Genomic DNA, 20,150 nt, shown 5'->3' on the forward strand with positions numbered 1-20,150 from the left:
TCTCAAAGACATCAGGAATACGCTTGTGCAGCTTGTGCAGTTAAAGGTTAACTGGGCACTGCATCATGGATACCACACAATGTTTCGCTGCGTACAAGCTACATGAGTATAGCGTGTAATGAATCCGATAGGCTTGCTTTCTCCTCTAGAAATCTGCTGCAGTTACCAACCTCGTTACCTTACCAGGACATAAGCCATATCGTAAAGGCAGTAATTTCCTATATATAGCAGGCGGAATGGGACAAAAATTGTGATAATAAACTTCACTTTAATAGGCCTATTATTTGATTGTTAGAGAGTTCTTCTTCAATTAACCGATTCTATGAGGTATTACTATGCCCGCTCCGCATACGTCATTTCCATCTGACTCATAGATGTCTCCTTTGTAGAGAAGACCCACGCCGCTGCCTACTTTGGGGAGACACTGTAATCATTTTGAATTTTTATGGGTTTGTCCCGCACTGGACGACAATCGACGGAATATTTTTTTCCGAACATTTAGGTACCACATACCATTCCATCCTGCTCGTTTTCTGGGATAGGGCCCCCTGATCTTATTTGAACGTGCGTTCCGTTTTATTTCAGACACTGGCCTTTTACACCAGTTGTAGTACCAAATTTTTAATGTCACATCGCATACCCTAGACAATAGATGAACATTTAACATAGTGTCGCGCAGAATGGATTTTCGAAGCTTTTGCGCCAAAAAGCCCGTAATCACCATCTTGTTATCTGCACAACAGTGAAATAACCGAACATCTTCACACCACCACCACCTGCCCTGTCGGTGCTAGGCTGGTGGCATTGAGAAATAGTTTTCCTGTCTTTAAATGAGCAAGTAAAAAAAATACCATTGTAAGAGATATGTGGAAATAAGCATGATTAATAGGTGGAATGCATGCTTAGCGCCAAAGACGCTTATATTTGCAAGGAACGCTTTCAGTACTATGATGATGCTCCATAACGATTTTGGTGCGACTGGTTCAGAGTGACCCTTTCGAAGCTTCGAAGATTTAATTGAACCGCAATGGCGATTGCCGTGGCAACTGATACCGATCGTCGAATCACCTTGCAAGGTTTGGTATAGTCTGTTTGTTAGTATCTGCTTGTTTCCGTCTAGAAGGCAGGGAAGCCAATGGCGCTACTTGCCCACGATCCAGTGACTTTAGAGTTCCAGTAAGGCCTAATTTACTTTTGAGTTCACCTGGGACCAGGCGTCACTGAGGAAGCGAATCATCACCGCCTTCTGCGTGATCGTGATCTTCCGGAGCAGGCGGCGATGTTCCGTTCCCGCTTGGTCTCACCGTGTAGATTACGCTACACGAAAAAGGTATACATATAGCCCACGCGAAGTACACATAAAGTATATTTCTTCCCCTGCTATAGGTTTACTACAAGTGTGCTTTTAATATACATCACACAGCTAAATGCGTATTTTTGTCGTATTACAGCTGCTCAAAAAGTGTGTTCCTACCCTACTATCAGTACATTTGTTAGATACTTATTTGTTTTCAGTTAGTGCATTAAGTGCACAATTAGTATACTTTTTGTGTATGGTTTATACCAAGAGAAAGGGGATAGAGTATTGCGGCTTCTAAATATCTCATGGAAACAAATCTTGTGGCAGAATTATTTGTGCCTCTCTCAGATTAGATACCCGGAATGTAAATAAGGTGTTAGGCTGAAAACTAGGCAGTTCGTGAGTTCAGAAATATACTGATAATATAGCCTGACCCTAAAATATACGCGGGCTTATAATAAATAAAATCTAAAAAACCCCAATTCTACCTTTATAAAGTCGTATCCAGCTAGCATTGCCATACTTTAGTTCTGGCTGATTAACGGGTAGCGAAGTCACGTAGCTACAGTTTAAAAGTTTATTATTGTCAGTGCTTCAATGAAACTTACCATACTGAGAATATGGCTGCTGGGCTAAGGTCATCCAATATATATTTTCTCCTATGCCTCTGAGCGTTTCATGTCGAACGTCACCTGTTCTTGCAAGACGGTTTGCCCAGGCTCGAGCCTTCAGGTACAGCTAAACCAGCAGAGATAAATAAGACAGACGTTGTTGGTGATGACATGATCACTGTAATGTTTCTATTATTACTCTCACGCATATCTACCTATAGTTTGACACCTACGAATGTATTAAAATGGCGTCCTAAGAATATACACCCAGTAAGCTCTTCTACCTTCTTGCCTAACGTGTTTTAGTGACGTAACGTCGCCGAGCGTTGATCGGAAGGATACTTTGTACATACAATGCTAGCTACCATTGCTTCTACCCACTGACTACCTCCAGTCAGAGTGAGGAAAACTGTTTATTGCTCGTCGCATAGAGATAGTGGGATAGTGACAGTGTGCGCGGTGCGTGATATAGTCAGGTGATCAGTCACCGAACGCAGTCGTCGACTAAAAGTTCTAGTAATATTTGGAGAAAAAAATTGCTTGCATTTTGGCCATTCTGCCAACGCGCTTAAATGCGGTGGCTATAGGGTGGGTGGTGCCTAGGGCAGGATGATCCTTAGTCTTTTTAGTGTTAGCGGTGCTCTTAGTACATGTGGCGCCTAAAGCAGGAATTTGTATAAAAATAATTCCGTCAAACCATTTCTTTCGTGAAGCTGCGCACGTCTCCCCTCAGCACCACACGATACAAAGTCTTTGCGCAGAATTTTATGGGTCACCAAAAGCGGGGGGGGGGGGGGGGGGGGGGGGCATTTCTTGCCTTTTTTACTCTCTTTCCGCGCGCTTTTTCTACACAACCTGTTTCTCCTTCTCTCTTTCTTGCCCTTTCAAAACCCTCTCCCCTACTTGCCATTTCTCAGACCACCTGCTTCTGCTCCTCCCGTTCGGGCGGGCTGGGCGCGTAGCTCAGTCAGCAGCGCACTCGGCTTCTACGCCAGTGACCGCAGTTTGATTACTGGCACCGATTACCGTTTATTTTTCAACATCGTTTAGGGGTTACGGACAGACGGACCTACACGTTCCGCGCTTTCCAAACTACACATTTCCCCTCAGTCATCTGCAGGGTCTAGGTTATGTGAGGCATGCATAATTATTTTTTTTTATTTCAGCTTTATAGACCAGTATGCAAGCTGCCGAAGTGATACGTACTTGTAATCAAGTTGTCTAACCGAACCCGAGCCCTAATCGAAAACAGGAACAAAAACGAAACATCATTTTAAAGTAAACCGGAGTAATATATATATCCACTCGCGTTCATAAATAAATGGAAAACACTGGCTACGGTGTCTAGTAAGTGTCAGATAAATTTAGATACCTAAGCAAGAGGTGCTGACGTTTGACGGGCGCAGCGGACAGTGGTATTTGTTCTAGGACATATTTACCAACACCGTCCACGAACAAAGTGCCTGTAGGAAACGGGTACAAGTTCCAGTACCTATGAACACTTCTCACCGGAAAGGCTTCTAAGGCTATCGCCGGTATTCAAATTAAAAACTCCTGCTTCTCCGACACAGTAGAATTCTTAAAGGAACTATTTCGCGACTCCAAATAGTACAGGACCACCTAGCAAAGCCAAGGTGTCTACCGAAGGCCAGGTTCATTAGCGACACCTTCAACTATCGAAACACACTGGGCACTGTACAAATGTCTAGGAAGTGACTATGTTTTTTACTCCTCCATGATGCACGAGATGCTGCTGAAGTTTCTGGCGAACATCGCTACGGATTACTATGGTAAAATGAGCTTCGGCGGCCAAAGTACGTCTTCTACAGCGAAATCAGGGAGCGCACACGTGGCGAAATGTTTGGAGTTTTTAAATATTGAGGTATAATGAAAGAAAAAATTATGGTTCGAACCAATTCACCGAAAACCGATGTCGGTCTCCCGAACCCATTGCAGAATGAGTCGCAGACCCAGCAGTAGTAGTGCTCCAAAGTGGAGTAAGCATATCTGAAACATATTGCTTTTTCTGCGGCTCGCGTACACATAAAACAGAGGTGTGGGTCACCGCCGAATTATTAAAAGAAATAAAGAAACTATGAGAAGACAGGCGTTGTTACAAGTTCATTATGCGAGCTCAAAAACCACGATAATGCAGACGCCGTATTTTGTGCGGTATATACAGCGGAAGACACGAGGGACCTATGTGTCACTCCAACAAAGGAAAACTAAAGAATGATGCCGACGTGATACCAAGGCGCTGCATGCTTTTCAGCGGAAAGGAAAGTAATAAAAAAAGACAGATCCATGTACAGGCATTCATGTCATGGCTCCCGACAAGGAAATCTAGTCCTATGCAAAATGAATAAGGGATAGCGGAAGCCAACATGCATTTACTCCTTCGTGGAAACGTTTCTAGTCGCTGCAAAATGAGAGTACTCGCGGAGGTCACACTCTACATCGACTTCTTCGGGTCAGCCCAGCGGCCGGAGCAAGAAAGGAGGTTGTTTCATATAAGACTCAAGAGCCAATTGCACCTTACAGAGTGCGTGGCAGAAGTGGTAGAGGTGCCACAGATATGCAAGGACATCGAGTATCTGCCGATAGACCACGGGTTTGTGCAACACCTTCAATAACAAAAAAAAAAACCGATAACGCATACTTTAACTAAAGACACACAATGCGTGCTATATCAGCTTACTAATTGACGTCTATCAGCTATGAAAGATTGTCAAGGAAGAATTCATCTGAATCGAAGATCTATCAATGATGCTTCTGAACACATATCTTGGGTGGACTTTGCAAGGACACACGGAATCATCCTGCCCTCTGACTGATAACTTCAGTTTCGCGGCCGTGCGCATTTCGTGTTTACGCACAATATTGATTGCGCTTTAATCTGATGGATAGCGCCGCAAACTTTCTGAGTAACGCATTCGTCCGTTTTTTTTTTTTTATATTGTCCGCAAATGCAAAAATAATATTGCGCAAATTATACAAAAACGAGAGTCTATAAACTGCATCCTTGTCCTTGCACCTTTTGCGCTGTTTTATTTGCTGGTTATAATGTGACGACTATAGTCGTGACATTAATACCTAATCAAGTAAGTCTGGGCTATAGCTCAGCAATTTACTTCATTAGGTAAATGCTTAAACAGATAAAGCCAGTAATATGATTTAGTAATATTTCTACCCCTAAGTTTAATGTCTTAAGGTTATAGTAACCTCAGTACTACCTAGGAGAGCTTTAGTAAGCGGTACTTAGAAGTTTTAAAAAGCTTTAGAATCCACAAAGTAAGTTGCTTGTTTTGCTTTTCTGAACATCTACAAATACCATCTATACCAACTTACATATTCCCCTGACTATTCGGAAAACAACAAGCAGAAAAGAAGCTGCATTGGCGCCTTTCCACTGTGACTTGCACACGAAATGAACTCTAATTTAAAATTATGGTAATGGTGCAGGTGAGCTGATGAATATTAACCATGTTGAATTAACCTGAGACTGGGTAGAAAAGAAACATCAAAACGTAGACGAGACAGAAAATAGAGAGGAGGACGTCTCAAACTGATTTAACATGGTTAACTTTGACACAGAGCGCATTCAAAACTAATTCCCCTGAAAACACTCAAAATGATTCAAGAACATTAAAATGAAAATAGGTCTTAATATTTAAACTACATTTGGGATCCATATATTTGGCCACATGCTGTCATAGTTATGTAGCCTTCGTGCTTCGCGTTGTGATCTGCAAAAATATATATATATATATATTTTGTTTTTTACAGGCTATATTTTTTGGAAAGCGGCTTGTGTTCAATAAATATTGGCGGATCGATAAACGTTTTTTTTTTTTCAATCCAATAAAAAATATTCTGGGTTATTTTCGTTTTTGAGTTTCTAAGATATTTCAAAGGACGCGTTCTTTTATTTTGTTCAACGGGCAACTACCAGCCACGCTTTAACAAACCAAGAAGTTATACGGTGTAAATGTTGCATTCCCAACCACCGCCACCGCCGATGAGCCGGGGGCGGAGCTACGTCGCAATCTTCACACAAGTAATGGTCCTCTCTTGTATGGGCGAAAAGTCGCCTTTCGGGGGGCTTACTACACTTCGTCTCACCCTACAATGGAGTAAAGACTACAGCTGCGGACTGCCAGATCCAATCACAAGTCACTAAAACATTCTGAGGTATTTTGCGTCAATACAAGAATTGATGGTCGCGTCTCGGATCACTGATGGGGATGTGCGGACAGTGGTTCTAATCGAATAGCACTGAGTGACTCAACGATTGTACATTGCAAAGAAAGCCACGACATAAACTCTTTTCGGTGTCGAAACTATAGAAATGACGCAGCGCTTTTGGATTCTGAGCGTGATTTAACCGCCCCTAATCAATGTTAAGCATGTCATAGTTCAGCGTGGAACTTGATTGGACCTGGCGGCCCCTGGTTTTGGCCTTTGGTCAATCGTAGGATGAGACAAAGTATAGCCACAATGTTGGTTTTGATTATCTAAACTTCAAATATTTATGTGGGCCCTATTTTACTCTTTAGTTGCATTATTTGTTCCCGGGGAATAACCCTTATGTGGCTATTACCGCTGCAAATTCAAAATATTCAGAATTATTTCTATGAAGAATATTTGAAAAAATATGCGGCATCTTTGCGATTCTGTCAATCGCGTTTAAACGCGGTGGCTATAGGGTGGGCGGTGCCTAGAGCAGGATGATCCTTAATCTTTCTAGGGTTGGTCGTGCTCTTAGTACAGGTGGCGCCTAGGGCAGTGATTTTTTTTTAATGATTACGTGAAACCACTGTCTTTTCTTGAGGCTGCGATCGCCTTCCATCAGCACCAGAAGGATACGAAATGCTCATGCCGAATTTTATGGGTCACCAAAAGAAGGAAAGCGGGCTTTTCTGTCCTTCCCCCCCCCCCCCCCCCCCCCGCCCCCCCCTCGTTCCGCGCGCTCTTTCTACACGACCAGTTTCTGCTCCTCTCTTTCTTGCCTTTTCAAAACTCTCTCCGCTCATAGCGCTTTCTCAAGCCATCTCTTTCTGCTCCTCCCGTTCGGGCGTACAGAGCCCGTAGCTCAATCAGCAGCGCACTCGGCTCCCGATGACCGGGGTGCGACCCCTGGAACCGATCACCGTTTTTTCGTTTGTTTTTTCCAGGATCGTTTAGCGGTTAGGGACTGACGGACCTAGACATTTTGCGCGTTTGGACCTACACGTTTCGTCTCAACCATCCGCAGGGTCTAGGTTATGTTAGGCATGTATGATTGATTTTTAAGTTGTATTTTCATCGAGCAGTATACAAGCTGCCGAAGTTGTACGTACTTGTACTCAGGTCGTCTAACCAAATACTAACTCTAACCAAAAACAGGAAAAAATGTATCTTTAAACCGAACCGGATGACTATATATTTCGCTCGCTTACATAGATAAATGTTGAACACTTGGTATGGTTCCTAGTAGCCGCCAGAGAAACATGCATTGAAAGAAAATCTGGGACTAGAAGGAATATTTAGTTGAATTATAATATTGCGTTACTCACATTTTTATTGGTAACACTAGTGATTTACGCCCGGCTAATAGCGTTGTTTTTCATAAAAGAGAACAATTACCCTTTACGAAATATTTTTTATGATAAGCCCCTACACTTCAAGAGTAGAAAGGCCAATTTCTCTGCATCGTAGATGAGCCATGTCGCTACCGTTGCGTGACTGCTAACATGCAATGTTTCAGCCGTAACGCAGTGGAAATACAATATGGCAGGGGGGCACAGCGCAAGTAAAAATTACATTTAACTGGAGTGTAAGTTAATCTGAATGAATCAACTGGCCAAAATCTAAGCTTTTCCTTAAGTGGTTTCGTTAGCTCGGTTATCTGCATTATTTCATTCAAACAAATTTAAAAATGTAAAGAAAAACAAACATTAACACAGATCTATAGCCCGGTACTGTAAATAACGTGTACACTTTACCGTTGAGTCGCTCTTCAAAGGTGGAACATGATGTCTCTTTCTGTATTTATTGTGTTCTTCAATGCACAACTTGTTGAAAATTTGATATTCATCTTTCTGAAAAAATGTAACATATTAATTTTGCACATTACTTTCATGCCTCGCAACTTTCCTTACGCTATGCAAGTTTTTTTTTTTTTTTTGCTAAAGTGTTTGCACGATCGTCTGCTTTTTGCTTACCTCGTGCGTTTGTTTTTCCCCCAAACTTGCCCACGTGCTTTCGTTTATTCCCTACCACAACCAATGACGGCGTGGGCTTGGCTGCCTCGTCACCGAGCGATCTCGGTGCGTTCTCTCTGTCGTGCATTGATTGCCGTACTCCTTGTTATTTTACAATGCGCCGAAGACGCATTTTAGAACACTTGCTCGCCGTCTGCTTACATGTGTCGTTTGCTATCCTGGCGTCCTTCCCAAGCATATCGACGGTTCACCAGTTTTTGCACGCCTCTTCCGAGTCGTAAAAGCCCTGTGTCTCGTTCGCCTTTCCGCTCCCTCCGTTCGCAATCGTGTTCTTTGGGGCATATAATCCTTTTTTGTGGTTTTCTTCCTCTACAGGTGTGTTATAGCTTTACAGCCTCGCCTAATTCTTGTTGTGGTGGATTCACAATGCCGTCTTTGTCTCGGGTAAAGGGGGCACGCGCTCGGATATACACTGAGTGCATGACGAAGCTATGCATACGTACTCATAAATTCTTGAAAATCGACATGGAGAGTTGCAAGCATAGCCTGTCGACTGGTTAACACGTTAAAAGGCGCGAACAAAACAGGGCGAAAAAAGACTCAAATACGACACGGACAGGCGACACGAACAGGCGGACGGGGGAATGACGTGGAGCGTTCGCGCAAAGGTAACTTTGGCTGTGTTTGTTATTTTGGACACGAGCAGAACCATGTGGTAACTTTGTCCGGTCGTGCGTGAACTTCGAGCACCCCTGTTTTGATTCTTTCTTTCCCGCATTTTTTAAATATTTTCCGGTTAGTCAGTTGTTATATTCGAATTGACGGAGTAAAGTGCGCTAGAGCTAAATAAGTACTGAAGAACTTCGCAGCTATCAGTCATGGGTTTTTATCCTTAATGGGTAATTTTAGTGCATTTGTAAATTGCTTATGTGATAAAAAATACCAAAAATATAAAACTTGTGCGGCATTGTGATGCAATAGAATGTTTTCAAGAAAAAAGTGAAAGCCGTTTACAACTCCCTGTAACACCGAATTAGAGCGCAGCTCTTGAGGAGGAGGAGGAGGGAAGGGTACTGGGGGTGTGGGTGAAGTGACCTGGGGGGGTCACGTGACCTTGGGGGTCACGTGACGATGCCGATGCTGTCATCAGTGACGTCACTGATGACATCATCAGTGACGATGACGATGCGGACTCCGATGACGTCATCAACGACGATGACGATGACGATGCGGATGCCGGTGACGTCATCAGTGACGTCACTGATGACGTCAATCGCGATGATGACCATGACGATGCGGATGCCGGTGAGGTAATCAGTGACGTCACTGATGACGTCATCAGCGATGGACGATGACGATGCGGATGCCGGTGAGGTAATCAGTGATGTCACTGATGACGTCATCAGTGATGATGACGATGACGATGCGGATGCCGGTGACGTCATCAGTGAGGTCACTGATGACGTCATCAGTGATGATGACGATGACGATGCGGATGCCGGTGACGTCATCAGTGAGGTCACTGATGACGTCATCAGTGATGATGACGATGACGATGCGGATGCCGGTGAGGTAATCAGTGACGTCACTGATGACGTCATCGGTGATGATGACGATGCGGATGCCGGTGAGGTAATCAGTGACGTCACTGATGACGCCATCAGTGATGATGACGATGACGATGCGGATGCTGGTGAGGTAGTCAGTGGCGTCACTGATGACGTCATCAGCGATGATGACATGACGATGCGGATGCCGGTGAGGTAATCAGTGACGTCGCTGATGACGTCATCAGTAATGACGACGATGGCGATGCGGATGCCGGTGACGTCATCAGTGACGTCACTGATGACATCATCAGCGATGATGACGATGACGATGCGGATGCCGGTGAGGTAATCAGTGACGTCACTGATGACGTCATCAGTGATGATGATGATGATGACGATGCGGATGCCGGTGACGTCATCAGTAACATCATTGATGACGTCATCACTGATGATGACGATGACAATGCGTATGCCGGTGACGTCATCAGTGACGTCACTGATGACATCATCAGCGATTATGACAATGACGATGCGGATGCCGGTGAGGTAACCAGTGACGTCACTGATGACGTCATCGGTGATGATGACGATGACGATGCGGATGTCGGTGATGTCATCAGTGACGTCACTGATGACATCATCAGCGATGATGACGATGCGGATGCCGGTGAGGTAATGAGTGACGTCACTGATGACGTCATCAGTGATGATGACGATGCGGACGCCGGTGACGTCATCAGTGACGATGTCATCGGGGAGGTTACGCCGACGGCGACGCCGCTCAAGCCGGGAACGGGCCCGTAAGAGCTGCGCTCTAAAAAAAAAAAGTTAAAGCCGTTTACAAATCCCTGTAACGCCGAATTGGAGCGCAGCTCTTGAGGAGGAGGAGGGAAGGGTACTGAGGGGAGGGTAGACCCCTCCTCCTCCTCCTCCCCTCATTCTTTATTATGCTCCGGGGGGGGGGTCACGTGACCTCGGGGGGGGGGGGTGTCACGTGACTTCGGGGAGGGGGGTCACGTGACCTCGGGGAGGCGTGACCTCGGGGTCACGTGACCTTGGGTGTCACATGGGGGCCACCTCAAGGTCACGGGACCCCCAAGGTGACCCCCACGTGACCTCAGGGGGTCACGTGACCTGGAGGGGTCACGTGACCTTGGGGGGTCACGTGGGGGTCACCTTGGGGTCACGTGACCTTGAGATGACCTTGGGAGGGGTCACGTGACCTTGGGGAGAAGACCACGTGACCTCGGGGGTCACGTGACCTCAGAGGGGTCCGTGACCTTGGGGAGGAGACCACGTGACCTCGGGGTCACGTGACCTCAGAGGGGTCACGTGACTTGGGGGTCACGTGACCTTTAAAGTGTCACGTGGGGTCACGTGACCTTGAACTGACTTTGTTAGGGGTCACGTGACCTTGAGGGGTCACGTGACCTAGGGGTCACGTGATCCCAAGATGACCCCACGTGACCTTGAGATGACCTTGGCAGGGGTCACGTGACCTGGAGGGGTCACGTGACCTTGGGGGTCACGTGACCTTGGGATGACCTTGGTAACGCCGACGGCGACGGCGACGCCGACGGCGACGGCGACACCGACGCCGCTCAAGCCGGGAACGGGCCCCTAAGAGCTGCGCTCTAAAAGTGAAAGCCGTTTACGAACCCCCTGTAACACCGAATTAGAGCGCAGCTCTTGAGGAGAAGGAGGGAAGGGTACTGGGGGGGGGGGGGGTCAAGTGACCTGGGGGTCACGTGACCTGGGGGGTTACGTGACCTTGGGGGGTCACGTGACGATGCCGATGATGCCATCAGTGACGTCACCGCTGACGTCATCAGTGACGATGACGATGCGGGTTCCGATGACGTCATCAGTGACGTCACTGATGACGTCATCCGTGATGATGACGATGACGATGCGGATGCCGGTGACGTCACTGATGACGTCATCAGTGATGATGGCGATGACGATGCGGATGCCGGGGACGTCATCATTGATGATGATGATGACGATGAGGATGCCGGTGACGTCATCAGTGACGTCACTGATGACATCAGTGATGATGGCGATGACGATGCGGATGCCGGGGACGTCATCAGTGATGATGACGTCACCGGCATCCTCATCGTCATCATCATCCGTGATGATGACGATGACAATGAGGATGCCGGTGACGTCATCAGTGACGTCACTGATGACGTCATCAGCGATGATGGCGATGACGATGCGGATGCCGGGGACGTCATCAGTGATGATGACAATGAGGATGCCGGTGACGTCATCAGTGACGTCACTGGTGACGTCACCAGTGATGATGATGATGACGATGCGGATGCCGGTGACGTCATCAGTGACGATGACGTCATCGGGGAGGTCACGTGACCTCGGTGGGGGGTCACGTGACCTTGGGGGGGTCACGTGACCTCGGGGGTGTCACGTGACTTCGGGGAGGGGGTTCACGTGACCTTGAAGGAGGGGTCACGTGACCTCGGGGGGGGGTCACGTGACCTTAGGGTGACCTTGGGATGACCTTGGCGGGTCACGTGACCTTTGGGTGACCTTGGTTACGCCGACGCCGCTCAAGCCGGGAACGGGCCCCTAAGAGCTGCGCTCTAAAAATGAAAGCCGTTTACAATTCCCTGTAATGCCGGTTAGAGCGCAGCTCTTGAGGAGGAAGATGGAAGCGTACTGAGGGACAGGTGACTCCTTGAGGTCACGTGACCTCCAGAAGTCACGTGACCCCCTGAAGTCACGTGACCCCCTTGAGGTCACGTGACCCCCTTAGGTCACGTGATCTCCTTAGGTCACGTGACCCCTTAGGTCACCTGACCCCTTGAGGTCACGTGACCCCCTGAAGTCAGGTGACTTCTGGGGATCACGTGACCCCCTGAGGTCACGTGACCTCATGGGGTCACGTGACCTCAGGGGTTCACGTTACCTTTGGGGGTCACGTTACCTCGGGGGTCACGTGACCTGAAGGGTCGCATGACCTTAGGGGGTCACGTGACTTCTGGGGGTTACGTGACCTCAAGGGGTCAGGTGACCTCAGGGGGTCACGTGACCTAAGGAGATCACATGACCTAAGGGGGTCACGTGACTTCAGGGGGTCACGTGACTTCTGGGGGTCACGTGACTTCTGGGGTCGTCACCTAAGGGGGTCACGTGACCTCGGGGGTCACGTGACCTAGGGGTGTCACGTGACCTGGGTGGGTCACGTGACCTCGAGGGGGGGGTCACGTGACCTCGCGGTTACGCCGACGCCGACGGCGACGCCGACGCCGCTTAAGCCGGAAACGGGCCCCTAAGAGCTGCGCTCTAAAAGTGAAAGCCGTTTACAACTCCCTGTAACGCCCAATTAGGGTGCAGCTCTTGAGGAGGAAGAGGGAAGGGTACTGAGGGGGGTCAAGTGACCTTGGGTGGGGGTCACGGACCTAGGGGGGCACGTGGCGATGCCGATGCCAATGACGTCATCAGTAACGATGACGATGCGGATATCGATGACGTCATCAGTGATGATGACGATGACGATGCGGAAGCCGGTGACGTCATCAGTGATGATGACGATGGCGATGCAGAAGCCGGTGACGTCATCAGTGACGTCACTGATGACGTCATCAGCGACGATGACGATGACGATGCGGATGCCAGTGACATCATCAGTGATGATGACGATGACGATGCGGATGCCGGTGACGTCATCAGACGTCACTGATGACGTCATCTGTGATGATGACAATGACGATGCAGATGCCGGTGACGTCATCACTGATGATGACGATGACGATGCGGATGCCGGTGACGCATCAGTGACATCACTGATGACGTCATCGTGGGTCACGTGACCCTGGGTGTCACGTGATGGGGAGCCACGTGACCTTGGGTGTCACGTGACCTTGGGGGTCACGTGACCTTTGGGTGATTTTGGGTGTCACGTGACCTTGGGGTCACGTGACCCTTGGAGAGGGGTCACGTGACCTTGGGGTGACCTTGGAGTCACGTGACCTTGGGATGACCTCGGGGGTCAAGTGACCTTGGGATGACCTTGGTTACGCCGACGGCGACGCCGCTCAAGCCGCGAACGGGCCCCTAAGAGCTGCGCTCTAATAAGACATGAGAGTTTTATAATAAATAAGCAGAGCTTATTCTAAGGGATGGTGTTAGTTATTGGTCTTTAGTAACTGGCAGATTAAAACACTCGGGTCGGGGCTTGTTATGTTCAAGATTCTCCATTTGTAATTTTTTTGCTCGTAGTTGTTATCGGGCATGCCCAATCATTCGCTGCTGATCGATAATAATAAATTCGGGACTCACCATATCCTGAGTTTCGCAGGCTGGCAGTAACTATATAGTCGTGTGCATCGACTCAATTTCGACACCTCATGTTCTCAAACGATAACCGCGGAAAAAAGTAACACTGTTTTTTATATGGGTGGAACCTAAGGGAGTAAATGAGAGCGCGCGGGCCGTTAGAACACCAAGATAAAGAATATAGTATATTGAGATCATCAAGGACGACTTCGGGTGTTCACCCGGGGGAGGGGGTCCCTATGTCCGGGGTCCCATTGGCCTTGCTCGCCTAATCGGCTAGTGTAACCAGCTGGCGCTGATCTTTCGCGTCCGAGGCTCTGATGACCGAAGCTTTGGTTGAAATGATTGATGCGTAAACAGAAAGCTAGCTGCCTTTGTGTCCACATGATCTTCAAACGCGTTCGAACGCAGAATGCCTGCATCCGTTGTTTGGCGTTCGCGTTTGAACGCTTTTAAACAGCGAGTAGAACCAAAGGCAGCAAGCATTGCTAATCACAATAAACATCCCGGTCAGTGCTCTGGCGTCCGCGCGCGCTTTTATATCTACCTTTCTGTCCATTTCAGCCCGCACATTCCATTTGTTAAAATGCCTTCTGGCAGCTACCACTTTGGTGGAACGGTTTCTAGCGATGAAGCAAATACTAGGAACCCATGTGCTCACGCACACTCAGCGTCCATTAATTATGTCCCCTTCATTTTTAAAAGTAGAGCTAGGTGCGTCGCTGCAAGAGACACATGTAACGTGCAGCGTTTGGCAAGATCAGGGCAGCACAACACAGCATTGTGTTAGATTTCGGACACCATAATCACCCCAGAAATGGCGCGCGCATGTGTCTCGAGTATTTCCAAAATACTGAATGGCGGAACATTTTCAAAGACAGAGGGGCTTTACCATTAATGCTGAACACGCGTCATCTTCGCTCCTGTAATTCCGGAAAACGTTGTTCTCGAATTTACATTATTGCAACGTTTACAAGTGCTCAATTCAGCGTGCGATCTCCTCAGCCCTTCACGCGCATGTTCGTTGCTCAGAAATTGAGCAAATCACTGGCCATACTCCCAAACACTGAAAATAGAACCGGCCTGGAGCCCTTTTTTTGAAAGGTCTATATATGTTGGTGCATTCGGTGCGTACTCCCCCGTTTGCCATAATGGATGTCACGCACCACTGCACTGTTATAGTTTAACACTGGGCTGTTTTTTTGTTTTTTTTTAACGGAATGGTGTCTACACGATTCGTGCATTTACAGAAAGCAACACCACAAACGTAAAACTGCTACAAGCTGAAAAATTCTCCCTGGAAACGCACGAACGCGACAATCAACGTGTCCTGCAGCATTGTTTTATAAGATGTATAGTCGGTTGCTGCAATAAATCTAAAGTTCAAACTGCCTTTAGCGCGAGCTTTTATTGTAGGAGTTCTAATTACTGATTTTTGTATTTCTATGCAGGTTAACCGAAAATAAATCTTGACAGAGGAAATATGAAACGCATAATATCATTTCCTTCTTTGGTGGGAGATTTTTTAGCTCTTATAATTGCATTTATTAATTTTCTAAAACGAAACTACAATAGGACAAACTCATAGTTGGGCTAGTTGGTCAATGTTGGAAATCATGGTTTAAGACGCAAAAAACAGCGGACACAAGAGAGAAATCAGAAAAAAAAGGCGCCTGTATGTCTGATTTCTTTCTTGTGTCCGCTGTTTTTGGCGCATTACACCATTATTATTGAAAGTTGTTTACCGGACGGGGGGTCTTTTGGTGGCTCTTTTTTTTAGGTGGTTTATCACCAGCACCTGTAGATGAGGCAACGGTATCGTTTAGTCCATGTTCACTTTAGTTTCTACGTGAAGTAATTTAAACTGCGGCTTTTAGCACCCAGATTTTAATGACCAAGCAAACAGAAATGCATGAAGTGAAACGATCCCCGATGGACGCACCAAGCGCAAGAATAGTTCAATAGGAATTTTTGTTTCACAACTTAAGAGAATGAGCTTAATCCATATAAAACAGAAGTCATATTGCAATTTAGAATCTAATTTTTCCACTCACACTGACGGTACTTGACCTAATTTAAGTTTTCGCTATATCACACCTTGAGGCAAAGGTGCAAATTAGGATTTATGATACGCGGTTTTGTATTTCGTAATAGGTCTGCTCTGAACGTTTAAATAAAAAAAAATTCCTTAGGATTTCAGTTAGGAATTTGCGTTCTAGAATATATATTTTATACATATATATTATCTTAGTCAAGAGATACGTTACTGCAGCTTAGCAAGTCTTCAATTTTACAGTGTATTCTGCGTCTCCAAACAGATAAAAATAAAAAGAAATTAATACCATACCTTCAGAAATGATGAACAGCATAATCGCGGCAAAGATGAAAATGTGCAAAGTCGTGCTCATTGCGGCGGCCGTAGTTTTCTTCTTTTTGAGTAAATAGCGCTCTGCCGGCGCTTATATTGGGTGCAAAAAATATAAATGACAACATAACGAAAGCGTGTGACATAGGGCAGCTCCCTGACTTCAGAGAAATAAGAAAAAAAGGTCAAATATGACAGAAGGAACAGTACAGCTGCACTTAGATGTTTGTGACATTTAAGGTTTTCACAATTTGTTTTCTTCCAGTCTGTGATATAGACTCTTACAGACCACAATAATATTTTTCTCGAGCATACGTTTTGAGGTGCAGAAACATTATGATGGTGATTTAATTGCAAAATCGAACAGGCGTGTCGGTGTCAGTATTTTGATTTGCCTCAAAAATATATATTGACCTCAGTCCCGCAATAAAAAAACACTTTAATTTTTTGAGAAGCGTTGCTTCGCTCTAAACAGGGATGGGCAAAATACATAGAAATATGTATCGAAATACAAATACAAAATACTTCGTCAAAAATATATTTTAATTACAAACCTAATTACATTCCCAAAAAAGCATTTAAGTAGAAGATACAAATACAACCAAAGGTATTTGGTCTCCTCCAAATACTTTTCCAAATACATTCCTCAAAATTTGCGTCAGCGACTTCAGGGCACCTGTAACGGGTTTCTGGGTATCTCATTTTATTTTTGCATCACACACTCGGGAGTTAGTGTGCGAGGCTCTAGTAACGTAACAGAAATATAATCACAAAAAAATGTAATCAGGTTGGACGTAATAGGTGAAAAAAGTACAGAGCTTCAAGCAGCTCTTTTCGTCGATTACATCCCAGGTAGCACGCCAGAGGAACGCCCAACTTCGGCAAAGATCTGGCAAACATAAGGGCCCAAATTATGCGCAGTTAGGTTTTCGCACCATGGCACTCATCAGTGCCAAAGTACGGTGCCTAACTATAGCCTTAGTTGGGCGATCATAGGGGATGCCAAAGTTTGACTCTTCTCTGGTACGCAAGAGGAGTGCCAAAGTTGGTGCCATACTTGAGCCCTAACTGCCACAGAAATCCTAATCTGAGAATTCGGGGCATGCCAAGATTTGGGGTTTCTCTGGTCCGCCAGAGAAGCGCCAAAGTTGGTGCCATACTTCAACCATAACTGCCAAAGCAACGCCTAATTTCGGTATTTGAGACGTGCCAAAATTTGGCTTTTCTCCGGTCCGCCACAGGAGTGCCGAAGTAGTGCCATACTAGAGACATAACTGCCAGAGCACTGCCTAATTTCAGTATTTTGGACATGTTAAAGTTTGACTTTTCTCTGGTCCGCCACAGGAGTGCCGAAGTAGTGCCATACTAGAGCCATAACTGGCAGAGCAACACCTAATTTGAGTATTTGGGACGTGCCAAAGTTTGGCTTTTCTCTGGTCCGACACAGGAGCACCGAAGTAGTGCCATACTAGAGCCATAACTGCCACAGCAGAGCCGTAAATGTAGAGAGTTTGGCCATTCGTTGGGAAGTATGAGAGACAAATGAGGCGGCGCCACTGGCCGAAAGCGGGCTGGGCGTGTTCCAGGGCTTGTTCAGAAATTTGAATGTGACCAACCAGAAGCCGCAAATATTACCCTGAAGGTGGTCGCGATAAACAAACCTCATAACTGCATTGGAGTAACTCTCAATGGCTGAAAGTATGGTACACGTGTTGTTTCAATCACGTTAATCCAGAATGATGGTGGAAGAGTGCGACTAGCGGAACGATCGACATGGTCCGCACACCAAGCGCCCAGGGCCGGGAATTTGAAGTCGGAACGGTCACAGTCTGTCCGCGCAAAACAGAGTTGCGCGGCGCATTCGTTTCTTACATCTTTCTGCATGATCATGATCAAAACAACACGTGAACCCTATTTGCAACCACGAAGGGTTACTACACTTCACTCTTACGGGCTTATTAAAACCATATACGAACATAGACTTTTGATCAGAACTGTTTGCCGCTTCCACCACTAGGGAATTCTTTTCGCCTTCTGGTTGGTCAAGAGAGCATGCCAAGCCCCTTTCCCAACTCTGCCGCACGCCCTGACTCTCCCTGTGCCTCCCATTGACCAAACTCTCTACATATACGGCTCTGTGCCAGAGCAACGCCTAATTTGAGTATTTTGGACATGTTAAAGTTTGGCTTTTCTCTGGTCCGCCACAGGAGTGCCAAAGTAGTGCCATACCTGAGCCATAACTGCCAGAACAACGGCAAATTGGGGTATTTCGGACATGCCAAAGTTTGGCTTTGCTCTGGCCCGCCAGAGGAGCGCCAATGTTGGTGCCAAATTTGAGCCATAACTGCCATAGTAAATCCTAATCTGGGAATTCGGGGCATGCCAAGATTTGGCGTTTCTTTGGTCCGCCAGAGGAGAGCCAAAGTTGGTGCCATACTTCAGCCATAACTGCCAAAGCAAGGCCTAATTTCGGTATTTGGGACGTGCCAAAGTTTGGCTTTTCTCTGGTCCGCCACAGGAGTGCCGAAGTAGTGCCATACTAGAGACATAACTGCCAGAGCACTGCCTAATTTCAGTATTTTGGACATGTTAAAGTTTGACTTTTCTCTGGTCCGCCACAGGAGTGCCGAAGTAGTGCCATACTAGAGCCATAACTGGCAGAGCAACACCTAATTTGAGTATTTGGGACGTGCCAAAGTTTGGCTTTTCTCTGGTCCGACACAGGAGTGCCGAAGTAGTGCCATACTAGAGACATAACTGCCAGAGCACTGCCTAATTTCAGTATTTTGGACATGTTAAAGCTTGGCTTTTCTCTGGTCCGCCACAGGACTGCCGAAGTAGTGCCATACTATAGTCAGTTGCAGGTTAAGAAGGTAGCGGCAAATGCCCCTCAAAGGAAATCAGATATCCCTCCGCTACCTCCACATCCAATAGAGTCCCACCGTTTCCGTGACGCCGCGGCCAACGCGTGAGGAGGGTGTTGCCTTTCTGTACATATTTGCTTTATCTTTCGACTTGGACTTAGCATTGTGGAAGCCACGAGAGGGAGATTAGAGTTCTCCCCACCGACGGAAACAAATACGACTTTCGGGGATTAGCTTCCCCCCCGATGGATACAAAGGCTGCTTTCAGGGGCTTGGTTTCCTCTCCGATGAATACAAAGGCCGCTTTCTTAAAAAAGTGGGATCGGAGACAAGTTAGAATCCATTGAAGCGGAACAAGGGGCGTTCCCAGTGAACTCTTCTTTCGACTGCGGAGAGATTTGAAACGGGCGCATCACACTTGTGGGAGGAGCTTCTCCTACCTTCTTGACTTGTAACCGACTATAGAGCCATAACTGGCAGAGCAACACCTAATTTGAGTATATGGGACGTGCCGAAGTTTGGCTTTTCTCTGGTCCGCCGCAGGAGTGCCGAAGTGGTGCCATACTAGAGACATAACTGCCAGAGCACCGCCCAAATAGAGTATTCTGGACATGTTAAAGTTTGGCTTTTCTCTGGTCCGCCACAGGAGTGCCGAAGTAGTGCCATACCTGAGCCATAACTGCCATAGTAAATCCTAATCTGGGAACTTGGTGCATGCCAAGGTTTGGCATTGTTCTCGTGCGCCAGAGGAGCGCCAAAGTTGGTGCCATATTTCAGCCATAACTGCCAGAGCAACGCCTCATTTGGGTGTTTCAGACACGCCAAAGTTTGGCTTTTCTCTGGTCCACCACAGTTGTGCCAAAGTAAGTGCCAGACTTGAGCTATAACTGCCAATGCAACGCCCAATTTGGGTATTTCGGACATGCCAAGTTTGGCTTTACTCTGGTGCGCCACA

General features: G+C 46.7%; 1 protein-coding gene across 1 annotated transcript in view; it reads right to left on the bottom strand.

Annotated features, from left to right (window-relative positions):
• LOC121838299 (Golgi-associated plant pathogenesis-related protein 1-like) overlaps positions 1–16,374 on the bottom strand; it is a 34,756-nt gene extending 18,382 nt beyond the window's left edge. Inside the window, exons 1-4 of the mRNA XM_042294466.1 lie at positions 16,314–16,374; positions 15,712–15,764; positions 7,896–7,991; positions 1,909–2,038 (exon numbers count right to left, since the gene is read on the bottom strand). Coding sequence (XP_042150400.1) covers positions 1,909–2,038; positions 7,896–7,991; positions 15,712–15,764; positions 16,314–16,374 — 340 coding nt within the window. The remainder of the gene's footprint in view (positions 1–1,908; positions 2,039–7,895; positions 7,992–15,711; positions 15,765–16,313) is intronic.
• Positions 16,375–20,150: the final 3,776 nt, after the last annotated feature.

The sequence above is a fragment of the Ixodes scapularis genome, unplaced genomic scaffold, assembly GCF_016920785.2.
Source record: "Ixodes scapularis isolate PalLabHiFi unplaced genomic scaffold, ASM1692078v2 PGA_scaffold6__148_contigs__length_123643588, whole genome shotgun sequence".
NCBI classification, from domain to species: domain Eukaryota; kingdom Metazoa; phylum Arthropoda; class Arachnida; order Ixodida; family Ixodidae; genus Ixodes; species Ixodes scapularis.